The sequence below is a fragment of the Chrysemys picta genome, chromosome 5 (genome assembly GCF_011386835.1).
Source record: "Chrysemys picta bellii isolate R12L10 chromosome 5, ASM1138683v2, whole genome shotgun sequence".
Classification (NCBI taxonomy): Eukaryota; Metazoa; Chordata; order Testudines; family Emydidae; genus Chrysemys; species Chrysemys picta.
In genome coordinates, this window is record NC_088795.1 from 109,281,771 (window position 1) to 109,297,825 (window position 16,055).

Consider the following 16,055-nt stretch of genomic DNA (forward strand, 5'->3'; position numbering starts at 1 on the left):
TAATTGGGAAGGAAATTAGGTTTTTTTCATGGTGAGAGCCAAGTAATACCGTTAATTTAATCATTTGTAGGAAAAGGCTTTCTGTAGTCACAGGGTATTTTGTTGTGGGTTTTTTTAATTAAGTAAAGTAAAAACAATGTCATTTTTTGTCATACATGTTTGATGAAAATATGACAGTGTGATGTGATTTGCAACATAAACACAAGCAGGGAAATCTGTACTTCTTTTCAAATCCGGCAACAATAAATTGTCAAATAAGCCAAGTGTTTTCCTGTGACTTGTTACAATTTTTGGAATGCATTTAGTATCTGAAAAATAACCTCTTGCAGCCTCTTTTTGTCTTTTCTCTCTGCAAAATCTCTGTAGCTTGATAATAACTACATTCATTTAGCATTTAGAATAATCAAGTTTGCAAATAACTTAACAATGAAAATGAATATTTCATAGCAAGGAGAATGACCAATTATGGTTTTGTGACTATAACTAGCAGGACAGCATGACTCATATCTAGCACTTATATTTTGCAAACTAGACTTTTGAATCCAGCTAATTAAAAAGACAAAGACACAACTTTTTTAAAAATGAAAAGGCAGGTGGAAATGGTTAAACAAGACCTTTTTTTTTTCTGTTGTGGGAAATGTTCTGCAGTTATGTTTGGTACCTTCAGTTTGTTATGTATTCAGAGTGTAGTGTCATCATAAACCAGTTGCACCTGCAGCAGCTCCCATTGTCTCAGAGAGAGAGCTGTAAAAGGCTTAAAGAAGAAACACTTCTGTTAATAGCATGTCGTGTTTTCACATGACAACGAGAGCATTCTTGTTTTTAAACAGAAAATGCACAGCCCAGGTCAGTGAGGTTGGAATATAGTGTTTATACAAAAATGCACCCTGAGGCAGCACCGAGGAAATACTACTTATATGAAAATGCAGACAGGAATCTGAGCAGTTATGGGCAGGACTACAACAGTTGTATTTAATAACAGTGTTTTCCAGGATGCCTGCATGAGAAATGGAAACGATTAGAGAAGAGCTGAAAAAAGAAATCTGTATTTCAGTGGGAGCAGGATCTGGCCCCGTCCCTTGTTTGTAGCAGATGCTAAATAAGTAAAGTAATGTGTTTGCATTGATGTTTGCAGTATCACTGTGAGGTACAATCTGTGTAGATACCTTTGCTTGTAAAAAAACAAAATTAGCTCCAGTGGTTATTGATCAGAAGTTTCTAATATACTACATTTAAAAAAAAATACTCCACTAGGTATAAAATGACTAGTAAAAATTAATCATGCAGTAACTTTTTACACACCTCTCTAATAGCATTTCCAAATTAAACAGCACTAGTTAGCCAACCCTAAGTAGCCCACTTAGAATCAAGGTATTCAAAAAATACGTTTTAACTCATATTAGAGTTACTTCACTTTTGTCTTTGTAATCAATACAGCTTTGTCTGTTTGTTTTGGAAAAAAAAGAAATTAAAAAAAGATTGTAGGGGATTTTAGTAATATGGCAACAGCACAATTTAGGGGGGGTGGCATTAAAATCTGATTTTAATCACAGTGTGGTGCTGAAGACTCAAAGGTCTGAGTGGTTTTTAAAAAGATTTACTTCACTTAAGCCTAGGTCTGCCTCTGACTAGTGACGTCACTAGTTTTAGCAGCAGCACAAGAAGGCTGGGTGAGTGACAGCCCAGCCTACTTTTTAAATAGCTTTGTCATGTGACTGGGAACAGTAGTAAGACAGGTGCCTTCAGTTCACTCTCAGTAAGGGTCTAGTTGCCTGCATGAGTGTATGCTCTGTGTGAGACTGTGGATTGTAGTTTAAAAGCTATACTGCTGTCATTCAGGAGCTGGATGGCGTGGGACATGTGCAACCAGGACTCTGTATGGAGTGATATAGAGGTGAGCTTTGCATTATGAACAGTGTGAGAATTGTCTTGTGTGCAACCCTTCTGGTTGTCTTGTGTGCAACCCTTCTGGAGGTAATTTTTTTAAATGGAATAATTATAAAAGTATACTAGATATCATATGTTGGAAAGAAGTCTTATGTGAACCCCAGTAACTTTACTAATTTAAGGTTACTCTATGATGCCTTAAGCAAATCAAAGCTTAGCTGCTGTCATCAGTATCTCCTGCAGTTGGAAACTATTTTCATGTGCCTTTGGCTCGCTTTCCAGTCATATGCAATATTTATGCTCTAAGATATTGATATGAATCAGTGTCTGAAGTCTTTCCAGTGGCATTTAGTGGCCTGGTTGGAAAAATGCCATGTCTATTTATAATTAGATTAAGACTTTTTTTTAAAAGTTAAAATTAATCAGTGGTTTCATATTTTGATTTTTTTGTTTTGTTTTGTTTTTTGCTATGCTCTGTTCAGGATGTTTCTCATTTATCACTTGCAGAACTGACACACACAGTCAGAGAAAGATGAATATGATGTTGTTGCTTTATTGTTTTAAATTCCTTTAAAACAGATTACTGGAAATAGATGTTACTTTACTTCTGATTATTGAACTGGATTATAGTATTGCAGTTAAAATGTTCCATAGGACAAGGTTCTCAGTTAATCCAAGTAGTCCAGCAAATAGTTAAATCCTACTGTACAGCAGAGACAACAGGATGAACCATGAGAATAGAGTTTATGCGGGACTGCGTGAGCTGCTGCTGCTGCCGCCGCTGCTTCTATAAAAATAGATGGCAATACATCAAATCCACAGCTTCTGCTGGCTACAGTTCATAAAGGAAAAAAGCAAGCAATTCCCTGGTAATCTCTGGAGTATAAAGTGAGGTTTGAGGATTTCTGCATATTTGCATTCAGCAAAATGGAGCATTATCTGAAAGTTCTGGCAACTTGTGAAGCAAAGGAAACTTTCTTTGGACCCAGTTGAGAGGAATCCAAAAGACAGACCTGCTCAAAGGAACTGAGCCCCTGACGGCAAGTTTGGAATAAGTACTTAAAATGTTCCCCTTAGAAATCTTTTAAATAAGATGCATATATGGTGCAGAGATACACATCTAAAGTGAAAATGTGCTCTGTTCTCTGTTTGTACAATTACATTTTTCCTACTAGTAAGGCATGCATCGGATTCTTAACTCTTTTTGTCATGTTTTCAATATTTGCAGCACACCATTGTATCCACTGATTTCTGTTTGCATATTGTAATTGCTCTTATCTTGTTTTGATTTCTTGGTAAAATGGAATAGATATGGATAATTCATATGTCCTGTAGCTATTATGAGTCAAGGCTGTAAGTGGATGACTTTCTGGCTCCAAAGTTCTAATTGTTTCTGAGTAGCTGGAGTATCCTGTGGGTTGTTGTCTGGCTTATAGAGTGGGTCTCAGCTGCTGTAGCTTCATTTTTCCATCCATGTATTATTCCTAATGCTGCTAGGATTTGATTGAGGAACCAGCTTATATGGAAATATTGAAGATTTATTTTAATCATCAGAGTTCCTGCAGTAATTTCAAGCTAGTAACGGAATAGATCATTTATAGCAATTTTTTTTTTTTTCACAGAGAAAAAAGGGTTGATCTTAATATTAATTGTGTGGCGGATAGGATTAGCTGTTGGTAGATTTTTACCAACTGGCTCTTGCATTTTACTTTGTATAGCAACATAGTGGTGGCTGCATGCTGCTTTGGCTCTGGGGATCACCTTTATGATCTACAGTATTACAAGCAGCAGGTACTGTAGGCAGCTTTCATATTTTGAATCGTTAATGTTTGTTGTCAACTTAAAATGCATTATACCCTCTTGCACATAATGACAGGCTAGCGTGTTGCTTAATAAAGGCCTGCATCACTATAGCTGATCAGAGTCCCCAGTGTTTCACTGTTTAATGAAGGTGATGTACAGTCAGGTTGCAAAGATTGATAGAGAGAATCTGCATGGCACACATTCCATCAAGTCTGTCATTCTTTACTAGGTTCATCCCCTTGTTGTTTCAACAAACTTGTTAAAAATAAAAAGAAGATTATTTTTACATTAATATAATGAATGTGGCACAATTCCAGTCTTTTTTTTTAATTTACCTTCAAAGGCACAAAGATGTCTAAAAGGTTAATGAAGAATTATACTTAATTATAATGATTCATTATCATCAGTGCAGTTAAGCTAATTTATTGTTTGCTCCTTAACAAAGAAAAAAAGTCTGTTGGGGGTGAAATAATACACAATAATTAACCTTTTGTGTTTAGCGACTACTCTGTCCTCTTAAATCTTATGATAAAATTAAGAATATAGCTGTGAAATAACTTTCTTATCTGTGAAAAGACAGTGAAATGTGTTATGGCAATGCAGGCACACCTGTTACAGATGTAAAGGCAAAGAGTAAATATCAACATGTCAGATGAGGACAGTTATAGGACTTGGAGTGTTAAACCTGGCATCATCCAAAAGCCAAATATAAATTAATAACAGGAACACTTGCTACTAATGTGTCTCAGATTAGAAGCATAATATCATATTCAGAAACATTGATTTTATTATCATGTCAACATTGGCAAGAGCATGTGTACTTCATTTCAGCTGTTACATTTTTTAAGTGACATTGCCGTCATTATAGACAAATGAAAGCTCCGATGGACATTTTTTATACAGCTGTTTATATTGCTTAAAATGCCCATTGCAGGACTTTCAACATGCATATTACTACGTCCCTAAGATGTTTAACTAGGTGATGCACAGAGTGAAGCTATTTTTACAAACGAAAGTAGTAACAGATCAGCAGGATACTTTAGAAGTCTACGGCATCAGTTTTAAGCCAGTGACCTCCACAACACAAACCTGGGAATGATGCTGAGAATCTACCTTTTCAGTCAAAAACTAGATTATCCTTTAATGAGATCACAGATTTCATCTGTGCATCAAAAAAAGGTCATCTCGGCATTATAAGATTGCTGCTGGAAGGTTATGTCAGCGCTAGAAAATGGGGAAGCTTTTTAATTTCTTTTTCTTTGCAGTTTTTCTGTGGCCAAAATAAAAAGAAGTAAATTTCATTGTACAAAATTTCACCTAAGCAAGGCCTTGGCCTGTTGAAGTTCCAAGCCCTCTTAAATAACAGAAAGAAAAGCAATTGATATTTCAAAGGCTCCCCTTGCAATCTGTAGGTTCCTTTGCCCCTTGGCCTATTGTATAATTATCTTGTAATGTCCTGATAGGCTAGTGGAAGTTGCATGGTAAATTATAGCCTTTACCAGCTGGACTGAGTCTATTGACTCTGTTCCTGGTTCCCAGAGTGTTGCTCAAGATTATGCTGCTGCATATAGCCCATGCAATGAAGACTTGAAAAGATTCCCAGATACAAAAATCTCAATGAAATTTATTTTATTTAAATGTATGTTCAGCTCTCTTATATCACTGCAAAAGGCAGCATTTTCAAGAGTAGCATAACAAATACTGAGTTATCCACATCGGTTGGCATGGTAAGGTTATTGCCCTACAAACCTACCTTTTTAGATGGTGGTTCTTCTGGGATTGACTTCATTTGAAGTTGAACCTAGGAGATCATTCAATTTGCCCAATCAGCTAACTGGAGTTCAAGAGTTTCTGAGGTCTGGATTTTCTGTTTGGTCCATCCTTAACATTAACACAAACTGATAAAGCTAGAGACAATCAATTAAAGGCAATGGTGAAAACCCATTCTCAGCTGACTTTGTTATGGCTTTTAACCACTTAATTGCTGGATCTGCCAGCAGCTTCTGTACAGAAGAACCCTCCACCTTTCTTTCCATTGGTTATCGCTGAAGGCGTGGACTTCAATTGTATATTTCTTGGTTTCTGTTAATGATGAAAAACGGTTCAGGTGGTATTTTTGAATTAAAGTTTCTGTGCTATGGTAGAAGCATAGTATGAAAGTGTGTATTTTTTGTAGCTCAGTTGATACCTAAAATGACTGATCCTGATGTACTAAAGAAAATATTCTGGGTTTATATTAATGAAATTGATATTATACTGGTCTGTACTCTATTTCTAAGGTATGCAGAGGATGACATTCACACTAGTGAAGAAGGTCCACACACTTTAGTTCCCTCCCCTAAGTCCCTTAATACTGGGCTTAAATGTCGCATCTGCTCTATGGTGAATTTCCCCAGCAATGAAGGGAGGCTGAGACAAGTGTAGCATTGCGCTGAATGGGTTGGCCAGAGGAAAGCTCCCTCTTGGTGCTTCTGATATAGCTGCTGCTTACAGACCGTAAGTCTCTTAGCTACAGCAGTGTACACATGTACAACCAGCACAGCCACAGGTTGGGAGACTCCATAAACTGGCCATGACTGCTCTAGCACTTGGCAGGCACATGAGGTACACTTCATGATTTGCTTACTATGAGGACAATATTTTAGAACCATGTTGTTAAAATCTGTGCAGTTCCTGAGGGTGCTGATAAGCCAGAGTCTTTGGTAGATGGGTATAGAAGTGCATGGCCTGTGGCAGGCAGGCACAGTGTCTCCAGGAGCTTTTGGAAGTGAACAAAGCAGCATCTACTGCTGTATCCTTCAACAGGGTGCAGTACATGTGGCAGTCAACATCTTGACTGATTAAACCAAGGCCATCTAGAGCGGAAAGCATGAACCTCTGCAGCTTGAGGTGCAGATCTAGCCTGTATAGCTGGCAGCTGTAACAGACTCACATCTTCTGTGGTTTGGGCATAGAGGAGGATGCATAAAACACACTTACCAGTTGGTTACCCATGCACTCCCACCCGCGCTGATTCCTTTCTGCCGGCCGGGATGGAAAAGAGATAGGGCCATGTCTTGGTGGTCCTTGTTGGGATGTCTAATGCTGCAGGTGCTGGACTCTTCAAGGACCATAAGAAAAAGGATAGTAGTGGCCACTTTGCTCACCTGTGCAGGCTAGTCACAATCTAACACTCAGAGTGTTCTAAAAACGAGATTAACTCTAGTGACCTGCTCTGTGGAAGTGAGTGACTTAATCAAGACTTAATTCTCATCCCATGCAGTTATGGTTAACACATTCCGGTGATTAATGAAAGTGTGTGTTTCTGTACTTCTCCCTGCAGTGTGCTGCTCTGGTTGGTGAAGACCAGCCTCTTTGCCCAGATCTCCCAGAACTTGACCTCTCTGAACTAGATGTGAATGACTTGGATGCAGACGGTTTTCTGGGTGGACTCAAGTGGTACAGCGACCAATCAGAAATCATTACCAATCAGTACAGCAATGAATCATCAAATATATTTGAGGTAAGGGAAGCTGATGCAAAAGTATATTTCAGATTGCTTCATGTTTTTACCAGGTGGAATGACAGTCTTCTAATAAAAAAAGAGCCAATAGATGCTGAAGTACAGCTGTGACGTCTGTTATAGCCTCCCTCTGACACCCTTAATCCTCATGATCAAAACCAGACCTATTATCTGGAGAGAAGAAATGCTTGGAAAGAATTAAATGGCATTCTGATTTCTGGAATGAAAACGCTGAAGAGATACCAGGTTACACTATGGCATAACACTGAGATATTGCGAAATAGTCTGTTGCAAAGAAAAACAAAAGTTGAAACCTGTTTGTCATCTTGCATGTACATTTCACAGAAACAAACACAATAGAATACAGCATCTATTGATGGCTCTTTAACATTTTATACGTTACTAATTATTATTACACCTACAGGCCCCAAACAGGCCCCAGTTGTGCTATGTGTTGTACGTGTGCATATCAGAAGTCCTTCCACTCTAAGTACAAGATGAGGCCAAAGGTGGTTGCAACAAACAGACTGGGGGGAGCACAGCATCAGAGTCAGATTATTCTGATTAACATAATAAGCAGTCAGCATAGCATGTCAACTGACTAGCCACTGATGTGTGTTTTGTAGACATAATGGCAGAGGGCAGTCTTAAGGAGAGAACTGAAGGATTTCAGGAGAGATTTAAATGCCCTCTTTAAAATACTGCTGTGGGAGTCAAGGTGTATAAAAGATGGGCTATGCCCTCTTTGCCTCAACCGCTAATTCTCCTTTTCTGTGTAAGACCTCAAGATTCTCCACTACTTAATTCTCAGACAACCACGCCCCTCCTGAACCCTAATATTCTTTCCTCCTAGATGGTAGTAAATGCAGTAGATCATCCTCTGGCTGGGAAATTGGGCAATAGTACATTTGATGAGCTGGCAGGAAGACCTTGGGCAACAATAAGCTATCACCCTTGCTTCACCTCTGCCTAGCAGATCACAAACATGTCCTCTCCAGGAAGCATTCCTGGTCCACTTACTTGGGGGAATCCCCAGAATAAAGATTGTTAAACTTAATACTTAGCAAATACTAAATGCTTCAATAAGGTAAAATGCATTTGGAGATAAAATACAGCCTTTATGAAATACTCTGAACCAAAATCAGCTATTACTTATGCCGGCATAACTCAACTGCAGCAAATTAAGTTACTCTTGATGAACACTGATGTCACTTAGAGCAGAAACTGGCCCTCTGAGCCTGGTCTTTCTATCATTCACACTGGTGTAATTCAGGAGTAATTTACTTCAAGTCTATAGTATTATACTAGTATAAAACCAGTGTAAGTGGAGCAGAAGCCAGTTCTCTGTCTCCAAGGGAGAAATTTTGAAACATTCTGTATTCTGAAGTTTTATGAAACTTCAAATTGTTGTGTCTTGTGCTTAAGTTTCAGTCGTAGTAAGTAAGTGACACATGTTATAACCAAGTAATTGGGCTGCTCTGTTATAGTATTCTTATAGGTTCAGTATGGGAAGGAGTTAATAATGTTTATAAGCAAGGTTAAAATAGTGTTCTATCAGAGACAATTAATGAGTTAGAACTTCTGCTTTCAAATAAATCACTAAAAACCAAATGTATAGACCTCTTCCATTGGCCGAAGTAAAATCAGCAAAGGTTTAAATTCAGTGTTGATAAATGTAAAGTAATGCACATTGGAAAACATAATCCCACCTATACATATAAAGAGATGGGGTCTAAATTAGCTGTTACCACTCAAGAAAGAGATCTTGGAGTCATTGTGGATAGTTCTCCGAAAACATCCACTCAATGTGCAGTGGCAGTCAAAAAGGTGAACAGAATGTTAGGAATCATTAAGAAAGGGCTAGATAATAATACAGAAAATATCATATTGCCTGTATATAAATCCATGGTATGTCCACATCTTGAATACTGTGTGCAGATGTGGTCGTCACAGCTCAAAAAAGATATATTGGAATTGGAAAAGGTTCAGAAAAGGGCAACAAAAATGATTAGGGGTATGGAACAGCTGCCATATGAAGAGAGATTAATAAGACTGAGACTTTTCAGCTTGGAAAAGAGACGACTAAGGGAGGATATGATAGAGGTCTATAAAATCATGACTGGTGTGGAGAAAGTAAATAAGGAAGTGTTATTTACTCCTCATAACACAAGAATTCGGGGTCACCAACTGAAATTAATAGGCAGCAAGTTTAAAACAAAAGGAAGTATTTTTTCACACAACACACAATCAATCTGTGGAACTCCTTGCCAGAGGCTGTTGTGAAGGCCAGGACTATAACAGGGTTAAAAAAAGAACTAGATAATTTCATGGAAGATAGGTTCATCAATGGCTATTAGCCAGGATGGACAGGGTTGGTGTCCCTATCCTCTGTTTGCTGGAAGCTGGGAATGGGCAACAGGGGATGGCTCACTTGATGATTACCTGTTCTGCTCATTCCCTCTGGGGCACCTGGCATTGGCCACTGTCGGAGGACAGGCTACTGGGCTAGATGGACCTTTGGTCTGACCCAGTATGGCCATTCTTATGTTCTTATTATTTAGTCTTCTAAAAATTAAGGTCCTGATTCTGCAATGTACTTAAGTGTGTGTGTAACTTTAATACATTTAATTCCAATGGGAATTAACTCCCAATGAGACTGCTCATGCCTTAAAGTCAGGCATGTTCTTAAGTATCTTGCTGAATTGATGCCCAAACTTATAAAGGACAAAATTGTCATTTATTGTGCATGCTGATTCCATTTCTGAAGATCAAAATGATATACAAACACAGGGATAAATACATGATGTTTAAACTGCCTTGGTTGGTGCACAGCAATATCAAGACATTGGTCCATCATGTGGCATTTAAAGTCAGTCATATTAAGGTGCATTTAGAGGTGCAGACAACCAGGGTGCAGTAGAAAGAGGTAGATGGAATACATCTAGGGGAGTGCATTGTGAGGCAGCAACTAACATGTCAGAAACCAAGATTTGGAGAAGTGTTTTTCCATCTTCCCTAGCAGACAAATTCTGCCATCATTTACTCAAATGCCACCCCTCAGACTTCAATGATTTCACTGACTTTGAATTACAGATTGCACTGAAGTCAATGAGGGCACACTTTGGCTCAGAGACTACTGACTCTGAGGGGCAGATTGTTGTCCAATAGCACTTTGCCATATTGTGGCATAAGGGCAACACTATATTCAGTCTGTCATTTATTATATTTAAACTGCCTTAGTTGGTGCACAACAATATGTACAGCCATTGGTCTGTCATGTGGCATTGGGGTTTAAAGTCACAGTCACATTAGTCTGCATATGTCATACCTGAGTGTAGACAGAGGTAGGAGGATTACTTCTAAAGGGCAGCAATTACAAGAGACTTGAAAAGTGCAGTGGACATTCTTCCTATGCTGGGCCCTAGCTGCTTCCAGTTCTCAAACGTAGGCAGGGTCCTGACACACGCTGCTAGGCCCCCCTTGGGCCGTGAGATATTGTTGGCAACACTAACACACCTCTGACACCTAGCCTTTAGGCCTGGCATGGCAAGTGCCAGAATTCTTCCTGCATTCTTGCAAGTGTACAGAGTAGGCTAAGACCCAGATTTTCAAAGATATTTAGGTATTGCTGCATTCAGCATTGCTATGCATTATGGATTTAGGAACATACGTCTCATTTTCAAAAGGGATGTAGGCACTTAGGAACCAAAATCCCATTGATAGTCTATGGTATTTAGGCTCCTACATTCCTAAATCGCTTCTGGAAATGAGACTTGGGCTCCTAAATCAATTAGACTTAGCAAGGCTGAGCACAAGAACAGCTAAATACTTTTAAAATTCTGGGCCTAAGAGTTCATCTGCAGTTTTACTTTTATCACACAACCATTCATGACTGGTCACAATATCTCCCATTGTGTGTATAAGCCTGTGTTAAACTACATGCAGCACAGGCTATGGGGAAGGGGAGGGTCTCTATAGAGCGTCTGGCAACCTGATTGAAGGTTACTAATATTCCATGTCTTGGTATCCCGTTAATAATTTCCACCACTACCTTTCTTTGTCATTATTTAGTTCTAGGAAGAAGGGAAATAAAGGAGTTGTTTTCTTAGAGGGTAGGCAGTAGTGATCAGGCAATTCAAACTGAATAATAGAAAACTTGCCCTTCTTTCTGGGCCAGCTTTTTCCAAACTTTAACCCCTATCCCCGTTCTCCATTATGCAGCTGTATATGTAGCACTATTTCTTGTCTCTGCTGCTCCTTAATGAGACAACTGGGGGTGCTCAAGAACAATAAAAGATGTGTCCTTTCTCTAGGGATTATCTTGGTGATGCTGAGACAAACTATTTGTGTTAGTGCAGAGAATGGAAGCTCTACCTAGTCTCTTGTTTGTTAATTTCTGGATTTTTCTATATTGATTAGCTTTGGCATTTCAGCGCTTTCTTTTTAAAGAAAATATAATTGTATCTTAATCATCCTGGAGCAATATGTTTTAGAAGCCTTAAAGCCTCTATCTGAGAGCTGACTGCTATGAAAACATGAAATATATTCCAAATTTGTTCAAAACGGAATTGCAAACAAAAGATCGAAAGTACAAGCAGCACAACAATAATTGAAAACCTAACCTTAAGTGAACCACTCTCTTCTTTGAGTTACCAGTGCATTGCTTATGGCACTGTCTAGGTGAGGGCCTATATTTGCAAAAAGGACTTATGAAATTTTGGGTGCCCAGCCTAAGGCACCTTTAATGGGGCTTGTTATTCAGAGGTGAATATTCTGCACTTCTGTCTTAAGCTGAAAACTGAAGCATACTAAAGGCATTTTCCTTCCAAAATTTAGTGAATTGCCTCTTTGGAAATTGAGTATTGTAGGAATTATTATTATTATTATTATTATTATTTTATTTTATGACTGTATTATGGTAGTGGTTAGGGACCAACTGAAAACATGACCCACATGTACTAGACAATGTGCAAACATAGATTACCCTGAAGAGCTTACAGTTTAAATATGATGAATTTACAGTCTGAATCTAATGAGAGATTACAATCTAAATGCTAAAATTGACAGCATTGCTATAGAATAGATATTTCTGATTCATCACTACAGTACTCCACTTGTAACCCAGTGCAACTGGTTTTACACTGGCATGAAATTGGAAGAACACAGTGATGAATTAAGGCCTTACACTGATGTTGCATGTTCTTTATCAATGTTGTACATTTGTTAATTTCTTTTTCTATTCATAGCCTGGCTACCTCTATTTTCTCCCCTGATTTTCATTGCCTGTGATTCTAACCATTGGAGATGTATGTTAAGGGAGCTTTTACCCCTAAGGGCACTGTCTATTGACATAAGCTCATGCAAGTAAATAGTTAACTGCTCGTGTGTGACTTGTTAGGTAGATGGCTTTCTTTATCATTCACTTTTGTGATTTGCTTTTGGAAAGGATCAGACCTTCAAAAATTATATTTGTACAAAACTGATTCTGCTGCCCTTTTAGAAAAAATAAAGTGGTTTCAATTCTTAAAGTCATTGCTGTGTGAAATGTGGAGACCTGTAGAATTTTGAGTAATGTGAATTAGAATGCTTTTTTGTATTCTTCCTCGGGAGATAAAAATTGTTACCTCCTGAGGTGTATTTCAAATATACCGTACCCTGCTATATAAGGTTAGCCATATTTAAAATTATTTATGAAGAGTGGACAGCATTATACAGAGGATAGACATGCGCAAAGATAAGTGTATGCTGTCTGCACCATTCACAAATAGATCAATGGAAGTCATCTGAAAAGAGAAAATAGAGCTAGACAACAGACAATTAAGGTCTAATTTAGCAGCATAGTATCAAAAAGAATTTTCAAGTATGGTGTTCTGACAAAATATTTTTCACTTTTAAACAGATTTAATAAGAACTGAATTTCTTGGCCTGCCCTGAATTTAATTGCTGGTTTTTGTTTTGTTTTTAATGCAATTCTCTATTTTTAAAGAGGAGTTTGTTTCTTTTTAATTGTTCAGCATAGTCCAAGTTACTTTCAGGACTGTGCTCTGTGTTATATATTTGGAAAGCTGAATAGGCTACACTGTTTCACTGTGGGCTGCCAAAAATACTGTATTACAAGCAGTGAGAATGAGGGAGTGTGAAAGAGATTCACAATGAATTGCATACTCTGTTGTTCTTGGCAAAGGAGAAATTTATGAAGATAAATGACTGCTTATCCATTTGGAATGGTTTGCATGAAGAAGATGATGGGGGGCTTTTAACACCATGAGGATAATTTGCATCGGTTCAGGTTATATACTCTAATCTTTGGTGGTGCTGCCAGTCTTTGTTACTACTGCAAGTTATTCATTCAAGGTTTGCAGCCAGATTGATTAATGAATTACCAGATCTTACGTAAAATAACTTGGCCTGACTTTTAAACAACCACCAGTGTTTTCTTTGCCAGTCTTGTGACTGGTGTTAATGGGTTTCCAGGGACTGAACCTCTATAGATTTTCTGAACTGGCCTCTTCCAGAATTTTTTCCACTTTTTAATTTTCTCCAAAACTAGTAGCCCAAGGCAGGCAGTTCAAGGAGATATAATCTTGGGGAAAAAGACATAGTAGTCAAATCCTTGATGGCTGATGCCCTTCAGTGCCAATTCAGCATGATTTATCATAGCCATCTATTCAGCACAACAGAGTCTAGAGGTGAGCTGCATGGTGTACCTCACACAATATGCATAACTAGAGCTCTGAACTTTGAAGGAAAGCCTCAGAGCTATTTGCAAAGTGCTGGTGCTTAGTGAATACTAAATTACATTTAGGAAATAGTCTACTGCTACCAGTTATACTTCATTTTTATTCTTGATACAGACACCTAAATCAGAGAACAGTAACATTTCAGAGATTATAGAAGCAGTTTGGGTATGTTCCAACACTATAATAGGATCAGAATTTTAAGGCCTTTTTTATTATTACCAATAGTCACTTAGTTTCTACTGCAGTGTACTTTGTAGGGAATTACAGCTTTTACTAAAAAGATTAAAATGCTATTATGCAAATGATTGCAGTATGTTATTATGTTTACAAATTAACATCCATGGCTCAACACACAAATTAACTAACTATTCCATCTATATTATTAAGGATTTAATAAAGTAACTGTTGATAAAAATGGGGAGCTTGGAACAGTTAATAGGAACTGATTGTGATTTAACATAGAACTTAAACATTGTGTTTAATGTTCTAGATGGTATAATGGCAGAATAAAGCTTATCAAAGTGCTTAAAAGAATTGAGATTGTGTGAACAGCATAGCAGTATGTCTTAGACCTTAGCAAACGTAAACTAAGTAGCTCTGGGCAATAATGTATAGTGGGCAACATATCAGTAAATCTAAGGGTAACACAAAGACCATCTTATACAAATACATACATTAGTGCACTAATATGTAGTTTATTAAAATTCTAATTACTGTACATTAAATATTTTATATATTATAAACATGTCTAGCATACTTGGCAACTTGTGTCCCTCTAAAATGCATCTTGTAATGAATTTTTGCTATGGCAAATGGGATTTCTCTGCAGAGAGTATCACTGTATGACAAAGGAGGGGAAGGTTGAGTTCAGACTGAGATGGCTTTACAAACAGCGCTGCAAATTGCTATTCCTAGCAGTTCATAAGAGCTCATAAAAGCAAGCAGATAAGAGCCACCAAGGTCCTAGAGAAATGAATGTACAGTATGTGATTACAGGATAGATTTAGTAGAGAAACAGTAGGTTTAGTACAACAATAAACATAAAAGGGAGAAGATGCAGATTTGGGATAGGAACTTTATAATAATAATAAAAGATAACAATGCTATAATAAAAAAAATTTAAACTAGGAGAAAGACCCTCAGTTCCAATAGAACAGAAGAGAGGATATAGGGCAAAATAGCAGGTAATGTAGCAATGTCAAATATGTTATGCAAATATGTTTACCTTTACAAATATCTTTGGCTTGAGTTGTATAACACATTAATAAGAGAGTTAAGAATTAGATTAATGGGTAATACTGCATACCCTTGGCACTCTGAGTCTACTAAATAAGTGCGTCTCAGAAACAACATTACATCTGTATGGCAGGTGTGTGTAAGCTATAATCCACCACAAAGTTTGCTTGGGTTTAAAAACTCTCAAGCAGTAAGTGCAATTTATTTTGTTCCAAACAGCTACTATGTTATTGGGAAGTGTTTATGCAAATTTTCTATATCTTGCTTTAGCAAGGTGCCTTATGTCTTCGTTCTCTTTCCCAACCGAACAAACTGTACTGTTCTGTACTAGTCCAAATTTGTCTCTGTTGAAGTAAGCCCTTGTAAATTAGTTGAAACCTTCAGGCAAAAAGAACCCGCAAAATGAAAACAACAACAACAACAACAATTCCTTTGAGAGCTTATTGTTGGATGGCTTAATGGCCTTGTACCATTCCCAGGCATGTGATCAAGAAAGGGCACACAATCAGCTGCACAATCCTGTTATGCGTACATTCCATTGCACTGCCCAACATTTTACTTGGAGTGGCCAAGGTTTCATGAACTCACCGTATCTTTACTCAGCCTAAGCATGCCCCTTTTGCAATAGGGAAAAATAATGTTCACCCAGAACAGTGGTAAAATACTGGCAGACAAATGGCTTGGCCTGTGTTAAGAGGTTCTTAAGGACACAGTGTTCCCACCAGTCACATATCTAAATACAAACTGGTGTTAGTTGCCATACAGACAAAAATGTATTAGCCTCCTTTCACATAGGTCATCATAAATCCGTTTTGGTCACAGTCACACTGCACATCTGTTTTAGTGAGATGCAGCTTCTTAAGGTGGCTTTTGGACTTCATCAGCAC

General features: G+C 37.9%; 1 protein-coding gene across 6 annotated transcripts in view; it reads left to right on the plus strand.

Moving 5' to 3' along the window:
- Nucleotides 1–16,055, plus strand: part of PPARGC1A (PPARG coactivator 1 alpha) — a 492,893-nt gene that overhangs the window by 418,416 nt on the left and 58,422 nt on the right. For 3 of the 6 annotated variants that reach the window (XM_065598160.1, XM_065598161.1, XM_065598164.1), the window contains exon 2: nt 7,013–7,192. The exons of 1 other annotated variant lie outside the window; for it this stretch is intronic. In XM_065598160.1, the coding sequence (XP_065454232.1) occupies nt 7,013–7,192 (180 nt within the window). Of the gene's footprint in view, nt 1–1,839; nt 1,895–7,012; nt 7,193–16,055 lie in introns of all 6 variants that reach the window. 2 more of the 6 variants (XM_065598162.1, XM_005303448.5) reach the window with 1 other exon arrangement.